The 26,284-nt window shown below is 42.6% G+C and overlaps 3 protein-coding genes across 7 annotated transcripts; 1 reads left to right on the top strand and 2 right to left on the bottom strand.

Annotated features, from left to right (window-relative positions):
* Positions 1–380: 380 nt before the first annotated feature.
* LOC120719387 (piggyBac transposable element-derived protein 3-like) lies at positions 381–2,632 on the bottom strand. Its single transcript, XM_040008525.1, has 2 exons — positions 2,182–2,632; positions 381–2,084 (listed from the first exon to the last, which is right to left on the bottom strand). The coding sequence occupies exons 1-2, from the start codon at positions 2,509–2,511 to the stop codon at positions 966–968; spliced, it is 1,449 nt and encodes a 482-aa protein (XP_039864459.1). The 5' UTR covers positions 2,512–2,632; the 3' UTR covers positions 381–965.
* Positions 2,633–7,979: 5,347 nt separating this feature from the next.
* Positions 7,980–11,851, top strand: serpinh1b (serpin peptidase inhibitor, clade H (heat shock protein 47), member 1b). 4 transcript variants are annotated; one of them, XM_040009147.1, is made up of 8 exons: positions 7,984–8,112; positions 8,765–8,796; positions 9,410–9,556; positions 9,651–9,843; positions 9,953–10,223; positions 10,315–10,413; positions 10,530–10,762; positions 10,869–11,851. In XM_040009147.1, exons 3-8 carry the CDS (start codon positions 9,438–9,440, stop codon positions 11,169–11,171), a joined length of 1,218 nt encoding a protein of 405 aa, XP_039865081.1. In that variant the 5' UTR covers positions 7,984–8,112; positions 8,765–8,796; positions 9,410–9,437; the 3' UTR covers positions 11,172–11,851. The 4 variants fall into 4 exon arrangements, with proteins under 4 accessions (XP_039865080.1, XP_039865081.1, XP_039865079.1 ...); XM_040009146.1 differs by lacking the exon at positions 8,765–8,796 and having other exon boundaries at positions 7,980–8,112; XM_040009145.1 differs by having other exon boundaries at positions 8,765–9,556.
* Positions 11,852–14,023: 2,172 nt separating this feature from the next.
* Positions 14,024–25,470, bottom strand: gucy2f (guanylate cyclase 2F, retinal). 2 transcript variants are annotated; one of them, XM_040009698.1, is made up of 19 exons: positions 24,353–25,470; positions 23,453–24,264; positions 22,221–22,522; positions 21,568–21,922; positions 21,382–21,466; positions 20,777–20,873; positions 20,513–20,638; positions 20,191–20,271; positions 19,419–19,595; positions 19,124–19,280; positions 18,889–19,038; positions 17,619–17,767; positions 17,348–17,511; positions 17,047–17,239; positions 16,760–16,934; positions 15,737–15,835; positions 15,553–15,647; positions 15,392–15,477; positions 14,024–14,701 (listed from the first exon to the last, which is right to left on the bottom strand). In XM_040009698.1, exons 2-19 carry the CDS (start codon positions 24,192–24,194, stop codon positions 14,620–14,622), a joined length of 3,315 nt encoding a protein of 1,104 aa, XP_039865632.1. In that variant the 5' UTR covers positions 24,195–24,264; positions 24,353–25,470; the 3' UTR covers positions 14,024–14,619. The 2 variants fall into 2 exon arrangements, with proteins under 2 accessions (XP_039865632.1, XP_039865631.1); XM_040009697.1 differs by having other exon boundaries at positions 23,453–25,470.
* Between the last annotated feature and the right edge of the window lie 814 nt (positions 25,471–26,284).

The raw sequence follows: 26,284 nt of genomic DNA on the forward strand, positions 1-26,284 counted from the left end.
ACGGGAACCTTATACAGCGCTTCCCTATACCCGTCGAACTCCCGCAGGCACAAAGAAATTACGGAGGCTATCACTTATCACCTGACCAAAGATATGGCTCCCATCAACACTGTGCAAAACGAAGGATTTAGGAAAATGATCAACACCCTAGACAAACGCTACACAGTGCCGTCCCGCAACTATTTTTCTATTGTTGCACTACCTGCTCTATACACGCAGTGTCGAGCAACAGTGGAGACGGAATTTCAAACAGTACAACATTTTGCAGCAACGACAAAATGTGAGACATTTGTTGTTTTTATGTTTATTTATTGTTTTTATGTTCAGTCTCAACTGTTACGAAGTTGATGTGCAGTTAATAAGCGCAATAAATATTTATACTGGAAAAGAAAATCGTGAGAGAATTGTGATCTCAATTCTAAGCAAAAAAATCGTGATTCTCATTTTATACAAAATCGTGCAGCCCTAGCAGTAACACAGTGTGGTTACGGGAAACTAACATTAATCTAATTATCTTTTTTGCAATAGTAATCCCTTACTTTACTTGTTGCTCGAAAAAAGTAATCGGATTACAGTAACGCGTTTCTTGTAACGCGTTACTGCCCATCTCTGGTGAAAGGGTTAACACTAGATTTACTAAACCTGCGCAAATTTGCATAACTTCCCTAAACCCAACACCTACTAGAATTACTGGCTTTTTTATTTTCTGGTGCAAGTCTCGAGGTGTTAATCACCCCTGCTGAGATTTTCACATGTCGTCAGCTCGTTTCTCCTCCAGCTTTTGTTGTGCAAACCACCCATTATCCTTGAGGCCTGGCACATTTGCATTTGCTCACTCAGAGTTGCTCAGATCCAAGCCAGGCCAAACGTCTGTGTTACAACTTTTAGAAATTCCTTCCATATCGATACAAAAGACGCACATTCACAATATATGGGTACACAAGTCTGTTTTATTTCAAAGTGTTTCAAACTTTACAGCGTTTGCAGATCCAGAGTTCATCATCCCTGCATTTGGCACAGGTGAATTTCTGACATGTTGCACAGGTAAACCTGCTGCGATTCCTGTTGCAGCTCTCTTGCACCTGGCACTGCGTTGTCTTTCCAGTCCCTGGCACAGCAGCTGCAGCAGCTTCAGCAGCCTGTGCTAATATTTCCTTGTGCTGCATGAATCGGCAACGAAGTTCCTGAGCTAGAAGACTCAGAAACAATCTTCTTTTGCCTGTCCACCCTGTACATGCCTTGTACAAAATGTAGGCATTCCCCGCCGCCAGGTCCAGCATATTGTAGAAAACTGCTACTGGCCACCTGCGTGTTGCTGCTCTTACGGAATACATCCGTGCAAGCTGAGGAAGTTCACGCCGGACTTTATTCACCGTGCCCAGTAACGTTGTTTTGCGCTGCAGCAGTCTGTGCGACAGTGACAGTGAAGTAAAGAAATTGTCCATTGTGACGTTTCTCCCATCATCCAAAAACGGCTCCATCAGTTTCATGACCACGTTCTCTGCCAGCCTCTCTCCCTTCTGACGACTGGGGTCCTTTCCCAAGTAAGGAGATGCACTGCAGACATATTTGGTGTCCAAGTCTGTGGCCATCCAGAACTTGATCCCAAATTTGTCTGGCTTGGTTGCGATATACTGTGTGAATGGACAACGAACCTTGGTAGGGAACAGTTGTTCATCTATGGTCATGTGTTCTCCTGGAGTGAAACTCTTAGCACAGTTCTCATTGAAGCGTGTCCAGATGTCAGAGATCGCTGCAAATTTGTCTGTTTTCACCCGTTCTGCCCGCGTGTCCTTGTCATCAAATCGAAGGTGTTGCATAATTGAAATGAATCTATCTCGGGGCATTGTCTCTTTGATTACTGGCACCAGAAATCTTTCTGACCAGCAATCCACAATGGCACCAATGGGACACATGATTGCTCTTACAAACAGAATTGAAATGAATGCCATCAGTTCATGAACTGACAAATTCCAGTCCGGCTCTGTTCTGCGGGCTTGATGTACCGTACACTCTCTGATGGTGTGCAGCATTCCCACGTCTAACAGGCAAAGGAAGCTTTGGAGCACACTTGTAACTTTACGCTGTCGGAAGATAAACAAATAGAGAATGGTAAATTTACATGAACCTCACTGTAAATGGGTTTATATAAATATCATATGTAATATGGCAATGACAAACCTTAGCAGACTCGGTGGGTCCAGCTTGCGCAGTGAAGCACGAGCGATTTGCTCCTGCACTGGGCATTCCATTGTCCTCCTCTACCCACACAGTGCCTTCTTTTGCCGTCTGGCTCAGACAAGGCTTCCCAGAACCACGGGGCCTCTTCCGTGGAGGCATGTTGGGTTCTTGTTCCGTCTCCTTTTCAGATTCTTCTGAGGAGGTATCAGTGGCCTGCTGGACAAATGAAACCTCTCCTCCATCAGAATCTGCTTCATCCATTTCCTGAAGCAAGGCCCAAGCCTGTTGTGGGGAGAGGTTCTTCCTGCGTGGCAGTGATACGGAGGCCATCCTGATGTGTGTTCTCAGAAATGCGAAGAAGAAATGATTCTCCCTCCTGGTCGGTCTGCTTTTATGCACAACACTGTGCTGTAGTCAGGCAATGCCAATCCTACACATACACAAATCTCTCCTGGTTGGGGGAGGGTGTTTTGCACAACAAAAGCAGGAGAACAATGGAGCTGAAGGCCTGTGAAAATCTCAGCGGGGTGCTAGCACTAGAATTACTGAGCCTTTTTTTCCTGCTATAAGTCCCTACTACTACATTTACTAACCCTGTGCAAATTTGCGTAAATTCCCTGAACCTAACACCTCCTAGCACCCTGCTGAGAGGCCTTCAGATCCATTGTAGGGTTGTAACACAGATTTTTCTCTTGCCTTGGATCTGAGCTACTCTGAGTGAACAAATGCAAATGTTCCAGGCCTAAAAGATAATGGGTGGTTTGCACAACAAAAACAGGAGGAGAATCGAGCTGATGACCTGTGAAAATTTCAGCAGGGGTGATTAACACCTCGGGACTTCCGCCAGAAAATAAAAAAGTCAGTAATTCTAGGAGGTCTTACCGGTAGGTTCAGGGGATTTACACAAATGTGCGCAGGGCTAATAAATCTAGTAGTAGGGACTTGCACCAGGAAAAAAGCGCAGTCCTGGGAACAGCTAAGATACTGCGCAGGACCCTCAAGCTCCCAGGCCTCTGGTAGAGGACCCGAGCTTGAAGGATAAACCGCCCGCAGGGGCATGCTGGGTGTTGTTTATATATTAGGGGTGCAATGATACTCGTATTGATATTGAACCGTTCGATACAGTGCTTTCGGTTCGGTACGCATATGTGTCGAACAATACAAAATTTTTAATTTATTTTATCAACTTTCCTTCTGATGATGCTGTCTGTGTTGAGCGCTCAGTGGATCTGCGCTCGACAGTGCAGTCTAGGCAGCGAGACAGAAGTTAAGCTCTCCTTGCAACATGGCAAACTGAACCTCCCCCACCCTCATTCAGATGTGGCGTTTGGAACTATTTTGGTTTTCATGTGACGTATGACCCTGAAGGTAAGCGCGTCATGGTCTAAAGTAAAACAGTATGTTGGATGTGCCACGCAATGCTCAATTACATGGGTGGGAGCTAGTGTGTTAGCGCAGTTAGCTCGTTAACGTGTTGGCCGTCCAGCCCCATGCACGGGGTGATCCGCGGTAGCTCGTTAACGGAGATTTGCCGTGTTGTGGCGTTAACGTTCAGATTAACGCTGACAGCACTAGTGGGAACATAATGAATATGACTGCACATTTATGCAGACATCATCCTAGTGCAAAGACAAGTGGAAGCAGACAAAAACAACAAGCACGCATGCTACAAACTTTACCCGAGTCATTTAGACAGCCGTTAGCACATGATTCTCCTTATGGGGACCTGATATGTTTAAGATAAGATAAGATAGAACTTTATTAATCCCTCGGGTGGGTTCCTCTGGGAAATTCGGTTTCCAAAAGCACAGCACCGACAGAAGTTACAGTTACAGAATGTTTTATATATATATATATATATACACACACCCATATATAAATACACAGACATATATAAATAAAATATACGAAGGGGATAGAATAAATAGGAATAAAAATAAAATTACAAGTGAATTGCACATTTCAAGTATTGAGGTCTATTGCACCATTGACTATTTACAAAAGTATTGCACAAAGGTATTGCACAGTGAAGTGAAGAGGCACTACAGCTTAGTTGTTCCCCCCTCCTTTGTCCTCCTGTTTCCCCTCCCTCTCCCCTCCAGAGAGGAGTTAAACAGTTTGATGGCGTGTGGGACAAAGGAGTTTTTAAGTCTGTTAGTTCTTGTCTTGGGGAGAAGCAAACTGTCACTGAACAGACTCTTCTGGTTGTTAATGGCCGTGTGCAGAGGATGCCCAGCATTGTCCATAATGTCCAGCAGTTTTTTTTAGTGTCCTTTTCTCTGCCACTGTCACCAGAGTGTCCAGCTTCATGCCGACCACAGAGCTAGCCTTCCTGATCAGTTTCTCCAGCCTGGATGAGTCCTTCTTTGCTGTGCTGCTCCCCCAGCACACCACAGCATAGAAAAGTACTCCAGCAACCATCCATCCATCCATCCATCCATTCGCTTCCGCTTATCCTTTTCAGGGTCGCGGGGGCGCTGGAGCCTATCCCAGCTGTCATAGGGCGAAAGGTGGGGTACACCCTGGACAACCATTCACACTCACATTCACACCTAGTGGCAATTTGGATTATCCAATTAACCTATCCCCACAAGCTGCATGTCTTTGGACGGTGGGAGGAAGCCGGAGTACCCGGAGAGAACCCACCACAGAGCTAGCCTTCCTGATCAGTTTCTCCAGCCTGGATGAGTCCTTCTTTGCTGTGCTGCTCCCCCAGCACACCACAGCATAGAAAAGTACTCCAGCAACCACTGACTGGTAAAACATCCTCAGGAGCTTCCTGCAGATGTTAAAAGACCTCAGCCTCCTGAGGAAGTACAGTCGGCTTTGGGCTTTTTTATACAGGTGCTCTGTGTTGCATGACCAGTCCAGTTTATTGTCCACCCACAGCCCGAGGTACTTGTACTTGTTGACCACCTCCACCTCCTCCCCCTCTATCTGAACCGGCAGTGGACCTTCTCTGGACCTCCCAAAGTCCACAACCAGTTCCTTAGTCTTTGAGGTGTTGAGTTGCAGGTGGTTTGTGTGACTCCATGCGACATAGTTCCTCACCAGACTTCTGTACTCCTCTTCCTGATCATCCCAGATACACCCCATGATGGCTGTGTCATCTGCAAACTTCTGAATATGGCATAATTCAGAGTTGTAGCAGCAGCATATGCTGCTGAGAATATAGCCCAGAAGAAGCGTATAGTATAGCTTTTATTTTGGAAAGAGCCATTTCTCTGTAATAAACTCTTTTCCAAAGATGAGTGATTCCTCAATCAGATACAGGGCTCGCAAAATCGCTAGCCCGACGTCCCGGGGCTAGCGATTTTTCCAGTCGGGCTACCAAAATCTATCTCTGCCCTGCCCGTCGGGCTATCGTAGGAAGGAAAAATATATGTCAATGCTTTTGCATTCTTTCGGAAATGTAGCTGGGTAATTATGTCATTGGCATCGGTGAGCCACTGTCAATATGTGACATATTGAAATCGCGTTTGAATTTGCGCTTGTTTTTTGCTTTCACTTTGCAATCGCGCGAACTGTGTATAGAGAGCGACAGCACTGATTGGTGAGTGATGATAATTTGCGCACCAATTCCTCTGACATCGTCTTATCAATCGTTAGCTTACTATGCAAACATTTAATAAATGACAAATTAAAAAGGCATGAACATTTTTTTTGTATCAAAAAAATATCGAACTGTGACACCAAAGTATCGAACCGAACTGAACCGTGAATTTTGTGTATCGTTGCACCCCTAATATATATATGTATATATATATATATATATATGTATATATATATATATATATATATATATGTATATATATATATATATATATATATATATATATATATGTATGTATGTATATATATATATATATGTATATATATATATGTGTGTGTATATATATATATATATATATATATGTATATTATCCAAGAGAAGAGTTTACTGAAGAAACTCCAGAAAGCAAAGAAGTTGCCGTCGTTGCTGATGGCTGGTGCAATGACGTCCAGATGTTGCATAGGCTCCTTGTCCTCGAATAGCAATTCTTCCCTGGAGTTATGTAAGAGTTGCTCCACCCTCTGAAGACTATTCCCACCCTTGCATCCGATTCTGCTGAAGAGAAAACGTGTCTGGCACGTGCCTGCATCCTTACTTTTGCTTATTTTTATAAAACGCAATCTGCAGATGGTCTTTTAATTTTCTAATGGTGAAAAATTGCATCATGTTGCGGTTAGGCATCTTCTATCTGATGAACGTGACTATTTAACAGTTATTCAGTTGTGTGTTTGATGTTGGTTGGGAAAAGCTCTGGAAGCTTCTGCATGCTCACACAGACACGTACACACATGTGGTGTATATTTAGACCACACAGATGAGGCACTGTGAGGAGAACAGCAGGTAACTGTTTCCTTCCCACATCATTTCTTATGCATGTCCCTTTATACCACACAAGGCAGAGAGTAAAAGCATTTTTATCTTAATGATTTAGTCTTGATTAATTGGGATCTGGTTGAACTCGAGTCTGCACATGCTGAGGAATCTCAGTGTAAACTGTCACTCTTGGGCCTTCAGAAGGACAAACAAACATGGGGGTGGGATAGGTTGTAAAAACTGTTAATGAGCTCATTTGTTGGGTAGTCATGTATGTAACTCAGCTTCAGGTACTTGTGAGTTCTAAACATGGCTATGAGTGGGTTGTGGACTTTTTTTGTCCCTCAAAATTTCATAGAAAGTTCTAGATGCCTCCCCCAACACATCACTAAAAAAGTCAAGCCACGCATCAGCTGGCATGTCAGGGCAATTTGTAGAGAGCAGTAAAAGAAAAGCACTGGGAGGGGGGTCAAGAGATAGATGGTAATACTTTAGTTGGAGAACACCTAGTCCTGCAGTGTCAGACACCCAGATCAATATTTTATTATCTGCATAAGTAAAGCTATAGCATGAAATGTCTTTCTTTGTACTGGAGGCAGGTTTCGGTTCTGTATATTCCTCAGAGATGAAACAGGAGACAGATAATCCTGTGAATGTAAATGTGCGATTTACCAACAATAACATTAATCTGTGTGCTAAAGAAAAGGCTCAGCAGTTTTATGAAACTTTTCTTTCCGAAGAAAGCAGATCCTGCTTTTTTTTTTTTTTTAAACATCAGTGGTCTTCCAGACAACCCCCATCGTTTAGTAACTACCCTGCAATCAGCAGCTGAGTTGGACAGACGTGGCAGTGTGGGTGTGGGGGTAGGGCTGAGGCTCCTGCAACTTCTGGGGAGGCATGAATACTGCTGCATGAAACTTTCTGGATGTTTCCATGTGAAGTTAAGCAGCAGTTTAACAACAGCCAGGGAACAAGTTACAGCTTTTATTCTGAAAACTTCTGGAGTAAAAATGCTTACTGAGTAACATCCTGCCTGCTGAGACTGTTTTGATGCATGGTGGTGTTCCATACTTGAAGAGAAGCTCATACACACAAATGCCAAAGAGTGCAAAAAGAACTTTAACACTGTATTTATATGCATGCAAAACAATCATTTAATTCACAGTCAGTGGCAGCTTAATCTTTATCTCCAATCATGTGATGAAACCAGAGTTTAAGATTGAGTCAGCAAGCAGTGTTAAAAACAGAGGGGACTGAGGCAGAAACTTAAGACTGACCAGGATTCAGATTTTCTAGTCAGGAGCCTTTTGTGGGAAAGTTTTAACGCTGATCCAGGACCAGCACTTACTTGAGTCAGCACAGCTTTCATCCCACCCTGTGATTTCAAGAGGGGGACGTCCCAGCTCCCAGCTTCCTGAGGAAACACAGACACCCTCATTTGAATATCCCATTCCCAACTTCTAGAAAATTCTCTTTTAGGCTATATAGAGCCAGGGAAGTCTGTCACAGCCACGCTATCCACCGGACACAGCTCGGAGAAGCAACCCTGTGATAATCTGTGCCAGGTAAGGATCAGAAGATAACGGTCTTTGTTTCGCAGGGAGGAATGCGGCGACTGAATGAACTGCTTTGTTATCATGTGTTACAGCTGCAGTTCAGCTACCCTCCATTTTAACCAGTTTGAAAGCTGCAGCTGAGATTCCTCTGTCTGTCAGAGAATACTTCTTGTATTTCTTCTGTTTCCAGTAGGGAACAAATCCTGACCTGTTATCAGAGCTGAAAGTTGTCATGCAGCTGGCAGGGTGGCGCAGGCTTTCTGCTGCTTCCATGTCAGAACTTTGACAACAGTTTAAATGCATTCAGTTCAAACAAATAAAAAAAAAAGCTTTGCAGGAAAGTAGTGTGCCTGCACCCAGTTTAGCTTGTCTTTCCACTAGGAAGAGTATCACTTTGACTCATTGGAGCTCATTGGATCAAAGCATTTTCCCCCCTCCAGGGTCGGGAAACAAACAGTGAAAAGTGCCTCATCTTGAATGAGTGGTTGACTAGATTGGCAGCTTAATATTTAATGTTTAAATTCTAGTGGTTGAAAACTTGAAACTAGAACAGAGACGTTAGACTTCGTACTGTGCATAGAGTTTCTCTCCATGAGAATCTGCCTATATGTTCTCACTGCCTGCTCCACAGAGATTACTACATACACCTCTTGTCTTTCAGAATGAAAATCGCAGAAATGAAAACATCTCAAGGTATCACAAACATGCAATCACAGAGGAACAGATGCAGTATGAGTCTGCATGAGAAACAGTATGCCAGTACAGCTGGTTATTCAGAGCCCGAGGCTGTGCATTCAGCCCATTGTTTGAACCAGAGATGGGATGATTTGGGTGCAGCCTACAGGCATACGCCCTTTTCTTTCTCTGCAGGCAACATGAAAAAAGTCTGCACTGTATGTCTCGCAAGACTGTTGCAAAGGGATTTCTGATCCTCGCATCTGAGGAGACACTATTAACCATTTGTATCACTTAAAATGTGTCCGGAGAAGCGAGATCCAGCTCAATCCAAGTAAACGTCGAGTTTCAGCTGTTCAGCTCAGGCGGCGGTCGCTGCTGACGTGGCACGAAACATGTCTCCCTCAAACTAGGGACATTCCAGAGCTCCTGAGTGGGCTGGGTCAACTCTGCCCTTCCTCCACAGCTCCACAGCCCAAGTGTAGTCGGCTCCCTGGCATTTTCTTTCTGAGATATATTTTAATAAATGAATATATTTCTGAATATCACAAACATGCTCTTCTTTTTCTTTTTCTTCTTGTTCTTTTTAAGGAATAATGTCATCATCGTTCTCTTTGCTTCCTCTTCACAGAGTGCAGCTGCTGTTGGAGACAGACAGGATGTGGATGACTAACATTGTAGGCCTTTGTCTGCTGGCCTTGGTGGCCTCTGCAGAGGATGTGAAGCTGAGCACCCACGCCACCGCGCTGGCTGATAAAAGCACCAATTTGGCCTTCAGGTTTGTATATTATTGATTCTGGCGCACTTGTAACATAAAGTAATATTCTCTGTGTTTATATATAAATATATGCATTTTTTAAATTTGACTTTAGCCTCTACCACACCATGGCAAAGGAGAAAGACACAGAGAACATCATCATTTCTCCTGTGGTGGTGGCCTCCTCTCTGGGGCTGGTGGCTCTTGGTGGCAAAGCCTCCACTGCCTCCCAGGTGAAAACAGTCCTCAGCGCTGACAAACTCAAGGATGAGCATCTGCACGCAGGCCTGTCAGAGCTCCTCACTGAGGTAAGGAGCTTCCCTTGTTTCATAATTCCACCATCATCACCACAGGCCATAGACTCCGAGTTGTCCTTATATCACAAATTAATGGCATACATGTGCCACTTCTTCTCAGGTGAGCAACGCCAAGACACGCAACACCACCTGGAAAATCAACAACCGCCTCTACGGCCCCAGCTCTGTGTCCTTCGCTGACGAGTTTGTGAAGAACAGCAAGAAGCACTACAACTACGACCACTCCAAAATCAATTTCAGGGACAAGAGGAGCGCAGTGAACTCCATCAACGAGTGGGCGGCCAAGTCCACAGGCGGCAAGCTGCCTGAGGTCACCAAGGACGTGCAAAACCCAGACGGAGCCATGATCGTCAACGCCATGTTCTTCAAGCGTGAGTATGGCGTTAACGCCTGACTGAAGCTCTTTGTGAGGCCGGACGCCTGTGCAGAGTTGTGACCTTGTGTCTTTTTCCCCCCTCACAGCTCACTGGGAGGAGAAATTCCACGATAAAATGGTGGACACCCGTGGTTTCCTGGTTACTCGCTCATTTACTGTCGGAGTTCCCATGATGCACCGCACAGGTGAGTTTCTCTCTCATCTTTCTTTTTGATCTTATTATGTCTCCAGAAGCTGATAAGCCACCCTGCCTTCAAGTACACACACGTGATAAGATCTGCTTTGTCTGCCCCTCTCTCAGGTCTTTATGATTTCTACGAGGACACAGAAAATAAAGTCTTTGTGCTGAACATGCTTCTGGGCCAGAAACAGGCCTCCATGATCCTTATCATGCCCTATCACCTGGAGCCCCTGGAGCGCCTGGAGAAGCTCTTGACAAGGAAGCAAGTGGACACATGGCTCAGCAAGATGGAGAACAGAGCTGTAGCCATCTCCCTGCCTAAGATCTCAGTGGAAGTCAGCCACAACCTGCAGGTAAATGTTTGCACACTGGATGGCTCAAATGCAGTGTAACTTTAGGAGTGTTAGAAAATATTACTGTGAACCCAGAGCGCTGAGCAACTTCATCTGTGTTTTGCAGAAACACCTGGCTGAGCTGGGCTTGACAGAAGCTGTGGACAAAGCCAAGGCTGACCTGTCCAACATCTCTGGAAAGAAGGATCTCTACCTTTCCAGCGTCTTCCACGCATCAGCCCTGGAGCTTGACATCGAAGGAAACCCATACGACACAAGCATCTTCGGTACTGAGAAGCTGAGGAATCCCAAACTCTTCTACGTAGATCACCCCTTCATTTTCCTGGTAAAGGACAACAAGACCAACTCCATCCTGTACATCGGCAGAGTGGTTAAACCTAAAGGGGACAAAATGCGTGATGAGCTATAATGTTTAAAGTTATAAATTGTGGTGGGTAGCTTTATTATTTGTGAAATTATGGCAGGAAACTGTGCACGTGTGTAATTGTGTGTGATTTTATGCGCGCGCATGTTTTGTTTTTGGTATGATTGTTACCTCAGTAGCACATTCCAATTGACAATCTGTGGACTGAATATCCGAGCTTAGAAACATTCGACTTTCCCAGGGAACAAATCTGTTTACATGGCTTCGTCTTAAGAACATGCTGAATAATCTAAAAAAAGTGCCTTTTTTAAGACTTCCACAAACAAACAGCAGTCGGCACAGCAGACAGCATGCTTATATTAAGTACGAGTCCTCTTTCACATTCTGTTTTTGCCTGCGTGTGTTCGGCTACGACCTGTGTGTGCGTTTTTGTTTTTTTTGCAATATCTTTAATGTTTAAAGAGAAAAAAGATCGATGCACAAGCTGTTTTACAGTGCTGTCTCATTCCCCCTCTCATTTTGCCTCCAGCCTGCACTGAACTGTTCCCCTGCACGAGCTGAGCTTGCAGGGGAAAGGTGGCAAAACGTCTGGTGCTTAATTTAAGTTGCAAACCATCTTCTGTGTCGTTTTCTTGCTGTAGGTATTTTCCACAAAGAATCTGTTGGAATTGTGTGATTTATGTGATTAATGTGGACCTTTTTCAATAAAAAAAATGAAGAGAACATATTTGTGCGTGGCTCTTTTCTTTGTTGAGAATCTCCTGAATGAATACCACGTGAATACCATTCAAATACGGATGATAGAGTGCTATAGGGAGCTGAACTGGAGAATGTGTGCACGGTAGTGTTAACATCTCTAAAGGATAACAATTTTTCCAGCTGGCTGAAGGTCAAACAGTCTTCCCAGGTCTGGAATGCAGTGATAACCCTCAAGGGAATTTGGTGGACCATTTCTCTAAACACTACTAGCCTAAATAATAACACCAGTGGGATCTTTTGTTGGGATCTTCCTGACAATGCAGACTCTACATTGTTTAAAAACTGGAGTGCAGGGTTCTCATGGTGAGTGGGAAATCTAATCTCCAGATGTTTGCGCATAGCAGGATGTAGCTGCAAGACAACAGCACACCGACAAAAGAATAAACATCTATAAATGAGCGCCTCATAGACTCTCAGTATTCCTGTAGGGCTTCTGTTTCATGCACGTCAAATACGCATTGGGACAGAAATAAAAATAAAGAATGCTACAATAAAAATCACCAGAACCTCTCATACAAGAGGACATAATCTCATTGTGAGAGGAGCATGCCGCCACCTTGTGGTTGCTGAGAATAAGAGAGAGCAAGCTTTTTAAGGTGTTACAAATGAGTGATTTAGTTACTTTATATTTACACAGATCTTACACATTGCATTACAGTTACATAATATACAAGACAAATAAACATCATATAAGTTACACAATATACATTACAATATATTGCTGACTGACTTAGCTGTTGATTTGTATACTGAGCAAGAATAATGCTTCTTCTATTTTCAAAAATAACATGATGTGGGAGAATTTGCAAAATTTATAATCAGCTAAAATATGTTTCATTGTTCAGCGTGTGAATATAAGATTACTTCATACTTAGGGCTGAGTCCAAAACATGCATCAAAAAAAGGTACGTTTCTACTAAACGACATTTTGTATTTATTTCAGTTTTTTACTTTGTAAAGGTTTTACCTTATGCAATCCGCAATGAAACTACAGTGCACAGGGACATTCCTTGCATTGTTGTATTACTTTACTTTTTAATCTAAAAAGAAGTAAATAAGAGGTTAAAAAACAAACAAAAAAAACCCAAAATCTGCTCAGCGCTCATTCCCAAATTTTTTTGTGAAAATTTTGTGTTTTAATTGTTGTACAGGGCTTTCTAGCTCTTATGTCTGTGACAAGCACTGTATATATATATATATTAATATATATATATATATATATATATATATATATATATATATATATATATATATATATATATATATATATATATATATATATATATATATATATATATATATATATATATATATATTGTATTTACTTGCTAATTTACTTTGAACCGGAAGGTGGTGCTGTTCATCTGTTACTCCTTGCTGTCCTGGATATATATGTGTAAGTTATATACATGGGACCATTATCTTTTAAAGACACTTGACACACGATTACAAATTCATGTGCGTTAATAATAATTAAATAATAATAAAAGTTTGGTTGGAATTTTGGTTGATGTGAATAAAAACATAATGTTTTCTCTACATTTTTGATTTTTTCCCCGTAAAGCCTGATGTATATACAGTCGACACACATACAGTGTACCTGTGAGCAATAAATTTCACAAAAACGCCTTATGTATTAAACATGATACAAATTAAAGCTCGTATATGCAAACTGATATTCAATGTCTTCTATTAATTCATCAGAAGGTTGAATAATCTCTCCAGTTTTATTTATTGATGTTTTTCATTATTCAGGCTTTACAGGTTTAAAATGTCTGAGATCATTGAGAATTTTTCACTGGGTCTGTTACTGATTTTCAACATGTATCTTATTTGTGTCGTCTTACTGAGCACCTCATCAGAAACAGAACATTAAGGTGGATTCATTTAACTAGAGTTTTGAGTACTGACAATAGATGTTAAAATGACACTGAGCACATTAGAAACAGTGACATGTTTCACTAAAGGAAGTGGCCATTTTCCTCCTCATGACAGAAATAAAAATGAGTCATACTTTTCCTTATTTATACTTGTTAAATATTTCAAGAAAAATAAACTGTAGGCATGGGCTTAAATGTACTTTGTCATGTGCTTCAAGACAGTAGAAAAAAAACTGATCGACCCCTTTCTTTTTTTCCTCTCATCTTGTTATTTTCATACAGTAGCAGCTTTTGCCTCAAACTTTGAATGGCTAACCAGTTTTAGAATTCAGCCACAGCTAAGTAACAGTCTCGACAACTATATTATGAGCTTTATAACAAACTAAAAACAGATAAAATCACCAGAAAAAAAAAAGATAACATTTCATTTTGAAATAGGCGTTTGGGGCACTCAAATTTTCCAGCAAGTGAGCTTCTGATTGCCCTGTAATAGGTGACCACGCAGTGGCCGGTGAGTGCAGAGAGGAGTGAGCGAGTGCATCCATCATGAAGGAGTGGTGCACCTTCCCTGTGATTCTGGCAGCAGGTACGTAGGCAGGTAACTCTCATTACATTAGCACCGTTGTGTTTTGCTGCGCTGGCTGCAGGCAGATTAGCCGGTCGATGGACAATCCTCTTAAAGAAGTCTGCCTTAAGCCACAGGGAGAAGCTGGGTGGTGCTCTCTGTCCTCTGCATGCCCCTCCCAGCTCTTTGTCTCTATTTGGATGGATGCTTACTCCTCCTGATGCTTTCTCCTCTCCTTTCCTCTCCTCTAGTTTTGCTTGCTCCACATTTCTCCTTCTCTTCCTTGCCTTCACAACTTTTTGTCCACCTGCCTGTTGGCCTTGCGGAAATGAGCCTTGATCTCCTCTGTCACCATCTCTTGCCAGTTGTCCCTAGTTGACACAGAGTAAGGTGTTAAAATAATGGCTGTAATTTGTGCAGTTGTCAATTTTAGGGAGTGCTCTAGGATCCACAAAAACACAACGAGAGCTGCTACAAACACAGTAAATTTAAAAAAACAAACAAAAAACCACCAGCCAGCCACAATGAAAACGAATGCACTAAACAAAGAGGGCTTTCCCCAATCTGCTTAAGAAGATACGACAAGATCAAAAGATTAATGTGGCACTGCCAGACCACAAGCAACTTGTGAGATCCAGAAATCTATAAGGGAAATTTATGCGCACAATCTCATCACGGTAGCACTTTACAGCACAACACCAGCTGGCATGCAGATCTATACCTCCTGTGTATGGACTAAGAAGGTCAAGCCTTTTTCTCAGCTTTGTTTTTCCTGTATGCAGCTATCTCCTCAGGGTTCAGCCCGTGATTGTCTTGCCTGAAGCAACATGTGGATAGTTGCAGTTTGCATGAGTGGCAGGACACAAGTTACATGTGTGCATCACACTAATGAAAAGCAACATTTCTGAAAATATATCTGAAAAAAAAGATGTTTACAAGTGACTCATGAACCTGACTTCAATGGCAAATTGTGACAATCGCACACATTTCATTATTTCCCTTTAAATTCAGCTGTTGTGACGGTGCAGTGAGCGAATGAAAAGCGAGACTCGGTCTCTTACCCTGGTTTAATCTCTGGTGGTTTTGGCAAAGGCTTTGTAAAGTTGGTTTTCCCCACAAGCCAGTATGTCTCCTCAATACCTTTACCCTGCAACAAAAAGAACAACTCAGAGCTGTGCAGTCGGTCTTTTAGTAAATAAGTAAGTCCTTCCCAAAGTGTTACCTTTAGCTCTGTCTTTCCTCGGACTTCTATTTTATAACCATCGTTAAGAGAGCGGAGGATCTTCACTGTGCTCATATTTACATGGATTCTATAAGCTGAGGATAGGATAAAGCGCATATAAAGACAATATGCAGACAACAGAGTCAACCTAAACATGCCACGATGCAGCAAAGATCGCACGTACGCAGGCCAGTGGATTCCATACGAGAGGCAGTGTTCACGGTGTCTCCAAAAAGGCAATACCGAGGCATAGTCAGACCCACCACGCCTGCAACGCAGGGCCCTGCAAAATACACAACAGAAGTCCAATCATTCCATTCACTCATGGAAAAATGTCCGTTACTAGTGGTGTTTTAATTTAAAGGTGAAACCCATGGTTTCAATTAGGAAAGTTTTAGTATCTGAGGTGTTTTACATCCCTCACTTGGAGAGAAGCATTAAGAGTCCCACCTCATAACAGAGCATGCATCAATAACAACAAATACGAGAGAGATTAAACATGAAATCGAGCGGCTGAGCCAGAGGTGGGTTGCAGTGGAGTGGACTGCATATGTGCAGCAACTGTGGGCAAACTAAAGTAGCTTAAACCATGCACTATAATGCCTGAGTTATGCTTTAGCAGCAAATAACTTAATAACATACCCGGAAATGCCTCTTAACCCTGCGGGGTACCTTTAACCTGATGCACACCTCCAAGGAAATGCAACTACTAATCAGGCTGATGCAGCCTGCAGCACCTCTGATTGGTGTGGAAGGTTACAGCGTAGGGTTAGGAGGGGTTATGTTGTAAGCTATGACGTGGATTTCCTGCTAAAGGATAATTCAAGCATACAATGAGATGTCAGCTGATGTGGGCTGGCATGGCAATGAGCTGTGACTGCCTGTGTCTACCTGAACTAATGCTTGTCCATTGACTCTGCATCAAGCCCAAAGCACTGCAAAGTCCACTGCCAAGACTGCAACTCTTATACTTACTACACAGTATATTTACCTGTGTCATAGTCTTGTTATGTTTTTTTTAATTGTTGTGTTATTTTGTACGATGCACCACAGTAGCCAACATATACTGTTTCTAAATGAATAAATGCGATCGGACTACTATGTGGATTCCTGTCCTAAAATCTCTTTCAGCGACGCACATTCATCTTTGGATTCTACCTGATAAGCTTGTCAGGCTGATAATGACTCCAAAGACTGTCACGCCCACCTGAGTGGATTCCTATTCGTATCCTGACGGGCACGTCCGGCATGTGTCGCATATGGAAGGTTCCCACTGAGCTGAGGATGTTCAAAGACATGTTGGCGATCTCAGCAGCGTGCTTGTTGCCATTTTTCTTAGGCAGGCCTGATGCTACCATGTAAGCATCACCGATGGTCTCCACCTGGACAAATCAAGAAGTTTATTCAGTGAAAGGGCAAATCAAGTGGAAGTCAAAGGTTTCAGACCAGTAACCTCTGAAACTGGGTGTTTATCAGGCGATATTATTCCCTGACCTTATAGACATCATGGTTAGAGAGCACAGCATCGAATAGTGTGTAGAGGTCATTCAGGAGGTCGACCACCTCAATGGGATCACTGAGCGAGGAGATGGTGGTGAAACCCACAATGTCGCTGAAGTAGATTGTCACCTGATCAAAGAACTCTGGCTCCACTGTGGCACCAGTTTTCAGGGCCTCTGCCACAGAACTGGACAGAAATAGAAAAAAAAAAGGACGAACGAGATGATCATGGAGTAGGGGTACATTTATTTTCCAAACTTCATGATGGCAGGATTGTGTGAGAGTGTTGACTGACGGTGGAAGCATTTCAGACAGCAGCTTCTCCGTTCTCTGCTTTTCCACCTCCAGCTCCTCTGTTCTCTCTCTGATGAGATCCTCGAGGTTGGAGCTGTACTGCTCCAGCATCCTCAGCATGGAGTCGATGATATTGGTCTTCTTACCCTTGTTGATTAGCTTGAACTATTGGAAAAAGTACGGCGTCATGTTAAACAAATATTTATAGAGCTCTTTAAATAGTTTAGATGAAGTAAAGAAATGAGGCCACGAGGTCGTCTGCAAAAACGAACCCGGTCAAAGATCTCATCAAAGGTCGGTCTGCGGTCAGGCTGTTCGCTCCAGCACTGCTTCATCAGCTGGATGCATTCAAGCGGAGCCTGGTCTGGAGCCACAGTAGGACGGCACATGGGAGGAGGTTTTTTCACCTTACGGATAATCTCTGGAGAACACGGGATGAATAAATACCAAAGTTATTACAGGTGCCTAAAGCCAAACAAAAACTAAAGCTGTTTGTAAAACAAACATTTTAATTAAGTGAAATAAAAATAATGCAACTAAATAAAACCTTAAATAAAAATTTTTAAATAATTGAAACTGTTTTGTGAACTTGGAAAACGACGACGACCTACGACACTGTGAATCAAATGTACGGTGTCCTTGAGAGGCCAAAAGGACTGCAACTTAAGAAAACAACAGCAATAAGAAAAACGCTGCAAAAGCACACAAAACACAACGGAAATAGGAAAAACGAAAAACAGAAATAGGAAAAAACACAAGGGAAGTGTTTCTGGGGAGACAATAACCTGACGGACCAGTTGCAGGAACCCAAAACACTGTAGGCGTGTTTTATCATGATTCATATAATACTGATGACGGATTTTTAGGCTAATAGTTAGGTTAACACACTTACCTCATCTTTTCTTTCCTCACAAAACCGATAGATCCTCCACTTCTTTTAAGTGTCTCCCAGCGCAATTCTTGGTTCCTGCAACTGGTCTGTTGGGTTATTGTCTCCCCAGCAACACTTCCCTTGTGCTTTTGGAAATCTGTTTTTTCCTATTTCTGTTTTCATTTTTCCTATTTGTGTTTTGTTTTTTCCTATTTCCGTTGTCGTTTTTCCTTTTTCCGTTGTGTTTTGTGTGCTTTTGCAGCGTTTTTCTTATTGCTGGTGTTTTCTTAAGTTGCAGTCCGTTTGGCCTCTCAGGGCCACCGTACAAATGCTTTCAAAAACTTCTGTGGATTTTCCGAAATCTAGCGTCTGACACATGCCCTCCATACAATAATAATTAAAAAACAGATCTAACACTAAAACTAATGAACATTAAACTAAAACAAGAAAGAAATCAAACGGGAGACTAACTGACACTAAGCAGAATTAAAAACAAATGACAGAATACAAAACTATTATTACTTTTATCTTTGTACTGACACTCTGTTAACTGACTTTGAAGTGGAAAGACAGCTTTTGGTGGCAGCCAAACCAAAATCAGATATCTCCATCTTCTCCTTGCTAAATAAGTAAATAACTCATTGTTTGAGTATTCTGTGATGAATACACACCTTCAGGTGGCAGTCCCAGCATACAGTACGGTGGCCCTCTCACCACCACCTCTTGAAGAATGATAGAAAAACCGTACACGTCTCCCTTAAATGTCCCTTTGCGAGAATTTGCAAGGTCGCGTAGAAACTCTGGTGCTGTCCAAAACAGATCTAAGTACAACAAAGGAAACATTTAGATTCTGGCATTGTTTCAATAAAGTATACTGAGTGTAAAACACAGCACAGCAAACAGTACCTTCAGGTGGGGGCTCTTCTAAAGGAGCTTTCTGGGACTCCAGCAGCTCATTGAAGCCATAGTCAGTAATCTTGAGGACAAAACGGCCGTCTACCACACAGTTTCGGGATTTTAGCCTGCCGTGGGGGAAGTCCCTGTGGTGAAGATATTTTATACCCTAGAAAGATTCAGATGCAAATAACACTTTGATTCAATCATAAAGAAACAACTAAAAACACTTAATAAAACTCTTGCTGTTTTCTTCCCTTCAAAAAATGGCAAGCGGTTCTTTTCTAAAAGACTTTTTTTTTATCACCTTGATGAGATCGAGCATGAGGGAGGACTTGAACATCCAGTCTAGTTTAACGTCCTCGTTCCTCAGCAGGTCCTGCAGACTGCCCCTCGAGCAGTGCTCCGTCACCATCGCAAACATGGAGCAGTCCAGAAAAAAGCCCAGGAACGGATTTACGTTCTCGTTTCTCAGGTCCTTCATCTGAGAAAAGTAGCTGCAGTTTGTTAAGATGACCAAAAAATCATACACATTTTTCAGTCTTAATATTTGCAGGAATGACACATTCAGTTTTTTTTTTCTCATTCATCATTGGGTCACACAGGAGAGCACGTGTCACCTAAATATTGTGTTGAAATGACACATGACAATAACACTGTATAGTTTATATTTGTATTTGTACCATTTGATAACACAGTATTTTGCATTTATATTTTGTATATTTGTATACACTGTATTTTGTATTGTGTATATATATATATATATATATATATATATATATATATATATAGTGGTGTCAGAGCAAAATGTCTTGCTATTTGCCCTCTGTGTATGCTGTTGACCAGGAGCGTCACATTTCATCTCTATGTATATCCAAACTGGGCTGAGACAACAATAGAGTTCACTCTGACTCTGACGTGCAGTCCTCTGACTCTAACCCTAACTTGCTCTCAGATCACTCTCCTCCACAAATTATCATAAAAATCTGTAAAAATCTGAAGACACAGTAAGCAGAACATGTCTCCTGAGGCATATTAATATGCATTTACGTGACATCAAGTTGGACATGCTGCTCTACCTTCATGAAAATCCTGGAGGTGCTTTGTTTTACTTCCTTGAAGTGGCCCTCTTCGAATTTCTTTAGCCAAACCCAGTCGCCCTAAATGGAAAAGCATGCTATTATTATTATATGAAATTACTTTTGCATTGATAGAGTCATAAAGGGTTCTTATTTAGTCAACCTCCTGCCAATGATATGTGTTAATTTTGTATATAAAGCATCTTGAGTCACTGGCCCAGACATTAGCTTATGTTACACAAGGATCTCCCTTACCTTCCTCACTTGCTCACCAGCTTATGTTAAGAAGCTTTAGTGAATATTTGATGTAAACTCAGCTTACCTCGTACACAGCTACATTAGTGGTCTCATGAGTTTCTGTTTGCATGCTATTCACAGAGTGTGAGGGGTCTGCAGATTTCTCCTCCAGAGCGCTCCTGGACCCGCTCAGATCTTCTAAAGTGATTTTCTGCATGACATCAAACACCATTTAAAGATTTATTAGAAATGAGAGCCATGCTGTGCTTGGCAGACAATAAATGTGAGGATGTGGAAAACGCACAGATGATGGAACGGTGTGCTTTAGTCTAATTTAGTGATGACTTACCTTTTTGCTAAACTGAGGGTTGATAAAAGTGAGATCCTCTAAGGTCAGGAGGATTCGATTGGGACCTCTGACCAGCTGGATCTGATGAAGTCTCCTCCTGCCAAAGTGATTTTACAATAGGTAAACAGCATACATACAACAAATTCCCTGAATCTCAGAAACGATACTGGGGAAGTAGTGATGTCTCCCTCAAATGTCTACATCTGGAAAAACGCTTTTTTTTCTTCTGTTTTGCTACAAATTTATATTCCCTGCTGTCATGATTTAATAAGTAAAAATAATAGTGGCTTGAACAAACCCAAATTTTCACCATTTTATCTAAAAAAAGGAGAATGCTTATAGTTCTTCGAGTAGATTCTTCTGGTGTGTCTGACTGTCTTTAATCCAGAGATGAGCTCTAAGTTAAAAGTACATTTCTAATTCTCAAGCTTTTATACATGAGACATGTCTTCTCAAGCCAAGAGGCATAATATGTGATTCTGGAGATGATATTAGTTATTACCCACATCATACCACATGGTATAGATCACACTACTTCAAATCTCTGAATATAGGCTTGGAAGCGGGAGGCATCGTTGGAAAAAAAAAAGACTTTGCGTATTTACCTGATATAGAGAATTACTGTGAGCCCCGCAACAGCCAGGGAGAAGATGACTGCTAACGCTATTATGATGTAGGTGACCTCCACACCTAAGGACCATAGTGGTATGCATTAGACTGATGGATAAATGACAAAATGTAGACTTGGCTAAACTCGCACCTCTTTACACAAACACACCAGAGCCTCATACCTCCTGTGCAGATGGTGCCTTGGTCAAACCAGCAGCTGGAGTCAGAGGGAGGAGGGGACCCTCCGGGGAAATTTATGGACCTCCCCGCAAAACGGAGTGCCCCTGATGTTAGGTCCACTACATAGGTCTGGTACAGCTTGCTGCCCCTGTTGTCAGAGTCCAGGATGATGTAGTTGGTCTTAACACTCCCAGAGGTGTCCACTTTGACCTCCTGGTTGAAGCCATTAAAAGTGATGTTCCGCTTGAAATAGGCCAAGTTCGACCCTGACAGCTGCATGCCTGCTTTCCTGACATTTTGGATGGACTTGGCCAGCAGGTAGATGCTGTTATAGATGGTCCCAAACAGCGGATGAACCTGCAGGTTCAAGCGAAGGCTTAGCAAGGTTGTAACAGAAAACATGACGGGCTTCCTATTTCAGTCATTTACAGCTGCTAAAAAGGATATTTTATAATTAATATAGAAAATCATATATTATTATTAAAAGCATGTGATTATGTTTTTCTATAATATGCGTGTGGAGACAGCAGGAAACATTATAACTGTCTAATGACTCAGCCTTTGCACCAATATATGTCATGATATGCAACAATGTGTGATGGAATAACAAACAAGGAGGACATTGTGAGTGAAATCAGTTGAATTGGCTTCCTACCTGCTCTGGCTCCATGGGCAGCGTCACTTCTTTGCTCCTCTTGGCCGCAGCAAACGCCTCGTTGAAGGACAGTGGCTCCGAGGCCACTGTGATAGTGAGCACGGCGTCATAGGCCTCTCTCAGGTTGCTGCTGTTTTGCAGAGGGAGGTAGGAGACGTTCATGTAGGGCACGCTGTAGAGCAGAGCGTCGTAGGGCACAAACACATACTTCCCTGAAGTCAGACCCATCTTGCGTGCTGTGAGGAGGAAAGTAGCTTGCTGCTGACCTCCAACCAAGACTGAGTGCATGCACATAACGATGACTGAAATGAAGAACAAAGACACAAAGCATTACAAATTCCTTATGAATATATGTGGTGCACTAACAGGACTATTATGAACAAATGCTGTGTTGGGAAAAGCACCTTATTTTTATTGAATGGAGAGAGTGTGAAATATCTTAACTGCAGTAAACGTGCCAAAAATTTAGGAGGAAATGTCTGAAACCTTTGCAGCTTCTTATTGTCAAAATAAAAGTCTTTAAAAGAAAAAGCAGACTAATTAAATTGGTGCCGTTCTTCGCTTTAAGCACAAGGTCAAACCGGAGTTATCTAAATGGCATCCGGCTCAGGTGTTGGAGAACAGCTGAGGTGTGGCAGTACTCTGGTTGGGTGATCTATTGGTTTGGCATTTGCCATTCTGCAAGTTGTTTTAATGTCAAATGATGTTTGCTCCCAGTGTTTTGTAACAGAAGTTGGTCAAAGCAGGGGTCGTTTGATTGTTAGGGGTTTCTCTGTGTTATTGTGGGGACTTTGCCTTACAATATAAAGTGCCTGGAGGTGTCTGCTGTTGTGATTAAATAATAAAATTGAACTGAAAATAAATAAATATATAAATCAGTGGCCACTGTTATTTTGAGACCTCGTTTGACTAAACTGAGCACACGAAATGTCCTTTTTTTTTTTTAGAAAATCTCCCCTTTGGGCAAGAATATTGGCAGTAAGCGACAGATAACAGATAGAGGTCCATTACCAGAGAAAGAGAAGGGTATGCTACTTATTTACACTGCTGTGTTTTACTGCTGATTTTATGTAACAAATATAAATGCATGGCCAAAATATCAGAGCCTTTGCGCGTTAGAACCATACCACAATTTCACAACTTTAACACAGCACAGATTGTACCTTGGGTGCTTTTCTCCTGTCCCTCCACAGACTGCAGACTATGGGGCACTGTTTTTCTCACACACTCACCCCTGACACCTCCTGCATCCTGGATCTTCCTCATCGTGCTCTCCACCTCCGTCTCATTCACGCCCATAGATCCGACGAGTCTAACGGGAAGCCCCTTGCTCCTGAGAGCAGAAGCAACCCTCACAGCCGTGTCTATCCAGATGTCCTCATTGGATGACACTACCAGGACGCTGGCCCATCTGAAGTGTTTCAACACTAAGAACAACACGTCGGTGGGAAACGGCACTGTCCTGGTAAAAGTTGGGTATGCCGTGGCGCTCTCCAGCTCGTAGGCGACACAACCATATGAGAAGAGAGCCTTGTCCCAGTTCCTGGCGAGCAGAGACGCTGCGACACAGTATCCGGGGTTGGTGGGGCCAACGAGTCCGTCTGCTATGCCCTCGTAGTAAATATATGCCGTGAGCGCTTTCGAGGTTTCGCACGACTCTTGGACGATGATGAAGTCCATTTTCAGGCCCAGATCTAGAGCGGCGTCCCCGTTTATCCTGCTCACGGCGAGCCTGGCCGCCGCAGCAGGCAGGGCCTTGTAAAAAACAGGGTCGCAGTTCCAGGGCCCCAGGACCCCCACTTTGAATATCAAACAGCGGACGCAGCAAGGGAACGTCAGCACTCCCAGCAGGACCCATAACAGAAAGTTGTAAAAGGGCAGAGCCGGTAAGGTGTGTCTGTTTTTAATTACGGGCACACACGAATGGCTGGACTCCCACAGCGGCCATCTGAAATTTGGAGCAATATGTTGCATTGTCCTCCCACGGTGACCAAGATAGTGAAGCCTTGCGTTCACTATCAGTTATCAGTCACACCTCTGACACCTGCAAACCGGGGTACAGACACAAGTCTCCATTTTGCCCAGTATTATTTGAACGTTCACAGATGTTTAAGCACAACTGAAGCACTCACCACATGTCTGTAACGGCATCAGGACAGGGTCCGATGAGACAATCTTACAGATACCCACTAGGATCTGCGTTCTTTCTTTTCTTTTTTCTTTGTTTCTGTCTTCACACACACTCGCCAACTAACCATCCCCGAAACCTTTACCTGTTCGCCCCGGTGTCGCTCTGATGAAGACACAGGCCGGTCATCGTGTGGGGATTACGGCCTGAAAGTGTCACGAAAAGCGCCTAGATGGGGGTGTGGAGACAACTTTAGCACCCTGGAGAGCTACTTACGTCCTGCAGTCAGCGTCTCTGAAGGCTCCTGCGCGTTTCCACAAACAGCTCTGTTCACAGGCAACATGTCTCTTAAAAAAGGACGCAAACCCACTCGTGTCTTTTTTTCCCTTTAACGTGTAAATGTGAAAAGAAAATTAGATGTATTCCAGATCGAAGTTTTTTTTTTTAAATCCTGCACTCCTCCTTTCGATAAAAAATAAAAAATAAAGCGCAATTTCCCTCCCCCAAACACTACAACTCTTTGGTTTTGTAATAATTTAAAGGGGAAATGATTTAGTATGTTAGTATAGGAGGTCAGTATCAGCTACAGGCCCAGTCAATCAAATCCCTCCAAAGTGACCCGGGACCAGTGTTACTCACTAATCCATTTTCAGTGAGGCACAATATAAGAGGATTGACAGCAGGCCTTAGCGCACTCTGAAAGCCTTGCTGTGGTCCAGGTTAGGCCTTTTTGCCTAGAAGTGTAATAACAAATTCATTTTTCCTCATTCTTCGTATAAAAGAGAAAAATAAGGTCCTCCGTGTGCACACAGAGACAAACATTTAGCAAGCAAACGGGTCATTATCAAGACAACTCAGCCAAGGTGCACCGAGGCAAGTGAACAGCGCTTTAATTGGCCTAATGTGCGCACGGTGCAGCTTGGATTAAATGAATTTGAACTCTGGCGAAGTGGGAGTAATTAGAGTTAACGAGGGCTTTCCCTGCAGGTCTCACGAATTCTGCCTGCGTCAGTCTTTTTTCGGTCTTCTATCACTGGTGAAGCAGCCTGTGCCTGGCAGAAGCAGCTGGTTGTCACCACATCCACACACAAAATATGGAGAGGGTGGATGAATGAATACAAACAAACAAACCAACGGTGGTGGTACATAAAACATCATCACATGACTTTTCATGAACAGATATATATATATATATATATATATATATATATATATATATATATATATATATATATATATATATATATATATATGATATGATATGATATGAATTGTGCGCACACACACATAGAGCTGAAAACTTGAGTCCACCTTTGTTGACCCATATCCCACATAAGCTGAAGAGCCTCTTAAACGTAACACCTTGACAACGCTGTCCTCCATCCAGGAATAGAGAGTAGAAATGATGACACAGCGCAAAGTCCGTCCAATGAACAGCGAGCACAGGTCTGCTTCTGAGTGCAGCTCTGTGGGGACACAGTGAAGCATCTGCAAGACAATAAACTGACAACCAAGTCAAAATACATAAATACACACGTAGGCTAAATAAATATCAGCACAGTCAGACGATACGTTTCCTCACGAAAGATTCTCACAATATGCAGTCTGTGCAGAGAAAAACGGAAATGCAGTGTGGGCACGAAGGAGAAGGATGAATAAACATGCCCTTGGACCGATAAAATAGAATAATGAGGAGACAAGTAATGGAGACACCAGGGAGGAGAGTATTTTCAAAGGCCTTGGACTTTTTGCGTCGTCCAAGGCACAGAAACTCCCACTAACAAGCCAAACACTGCCTTGAATGCTGCTTATGCTAAAGAAGTTGTTCTGAGTTTTAGGAGCTCTGTTCTGTCATGTCAAAGTCTTCATTTAGCAAGGTAAAGTACAATTCTCTTTTTAAGGGAGCCAAGTTATATTTAAGTGGCGGGGTCAGCAA

The sequence above is a fragment of the Simochromis diagramma genome, unplaced genomic scaffold (assembly GCF_900408965.1).
Source record: "Simochromis diagramma unplaced genomic scaffold, fSimDia1.1 OVJJ01000344.1, whole genome shotgun sequence".
In the NCBI taxonomy this organism is placed as follows: domain Eukaryota; kingdom Metazoa; phylum Chordata; class Actinopteri; order Cichliformes; family Cichlidae; genus Simochromis; species Simochromis diagramma.

Coding starts and splice junctions, on each gene's coding strand:
- serpinh1b (XM_040009144.1), top strand. CDS start 8,711: ATGTTCTCACTGCCTGCTCCACAGAGATTACTACATACACCTCTTGTC. Junction 9,557..9,650: donor AGCACCAATTTGGCCTTCAG/GTTTGTATATTA, acceptor ATTTGACTTTAG/CCTCTACCACACCATGGCAA. Junction 10,414..10,529: donor TCCCATGATGCACCGCACAG/GTGAGTTTCTCT, acceptor CCCCTCTCTCAG/GTCTTTATGATTTCTACGAG.
- gucy2f (XM_040009698.1), bottom strand. CDS start 24,194: ATGCAACATATTGCTCCAAATTTCAGATGGCCGCTGTGGGAGTCCAGC. Junction 21,923..22,220: donor TGCCCATGGAGCCAGAGCAG/GTAGGAAGCCAA, acceptor TTGAACCTGCAG/GTTCATCCGCTGTTTGGGAC. Junction 19,039..19,123: donor AGAAGAGCCCCCACCTGAAG/GTACTGTTTGCT, acceptor TGTTGTACTTAG/ATCTGTTTTGGACAGCACCA.
- LOC120719387 (XM_040008525.1), bottom strand. CDS start 2,511: ATGGCCTCCGTATCACTGCCACGCAGGAAGAACCTCTCCCCACAACAG. Junction 2,085..2,181: donor GACCCACCGAGTCTGCTAAG/GTTTGTCATTGC, acceptor ATCTTCCGACAG/CGTAAAGTTACAAGTGTGCT.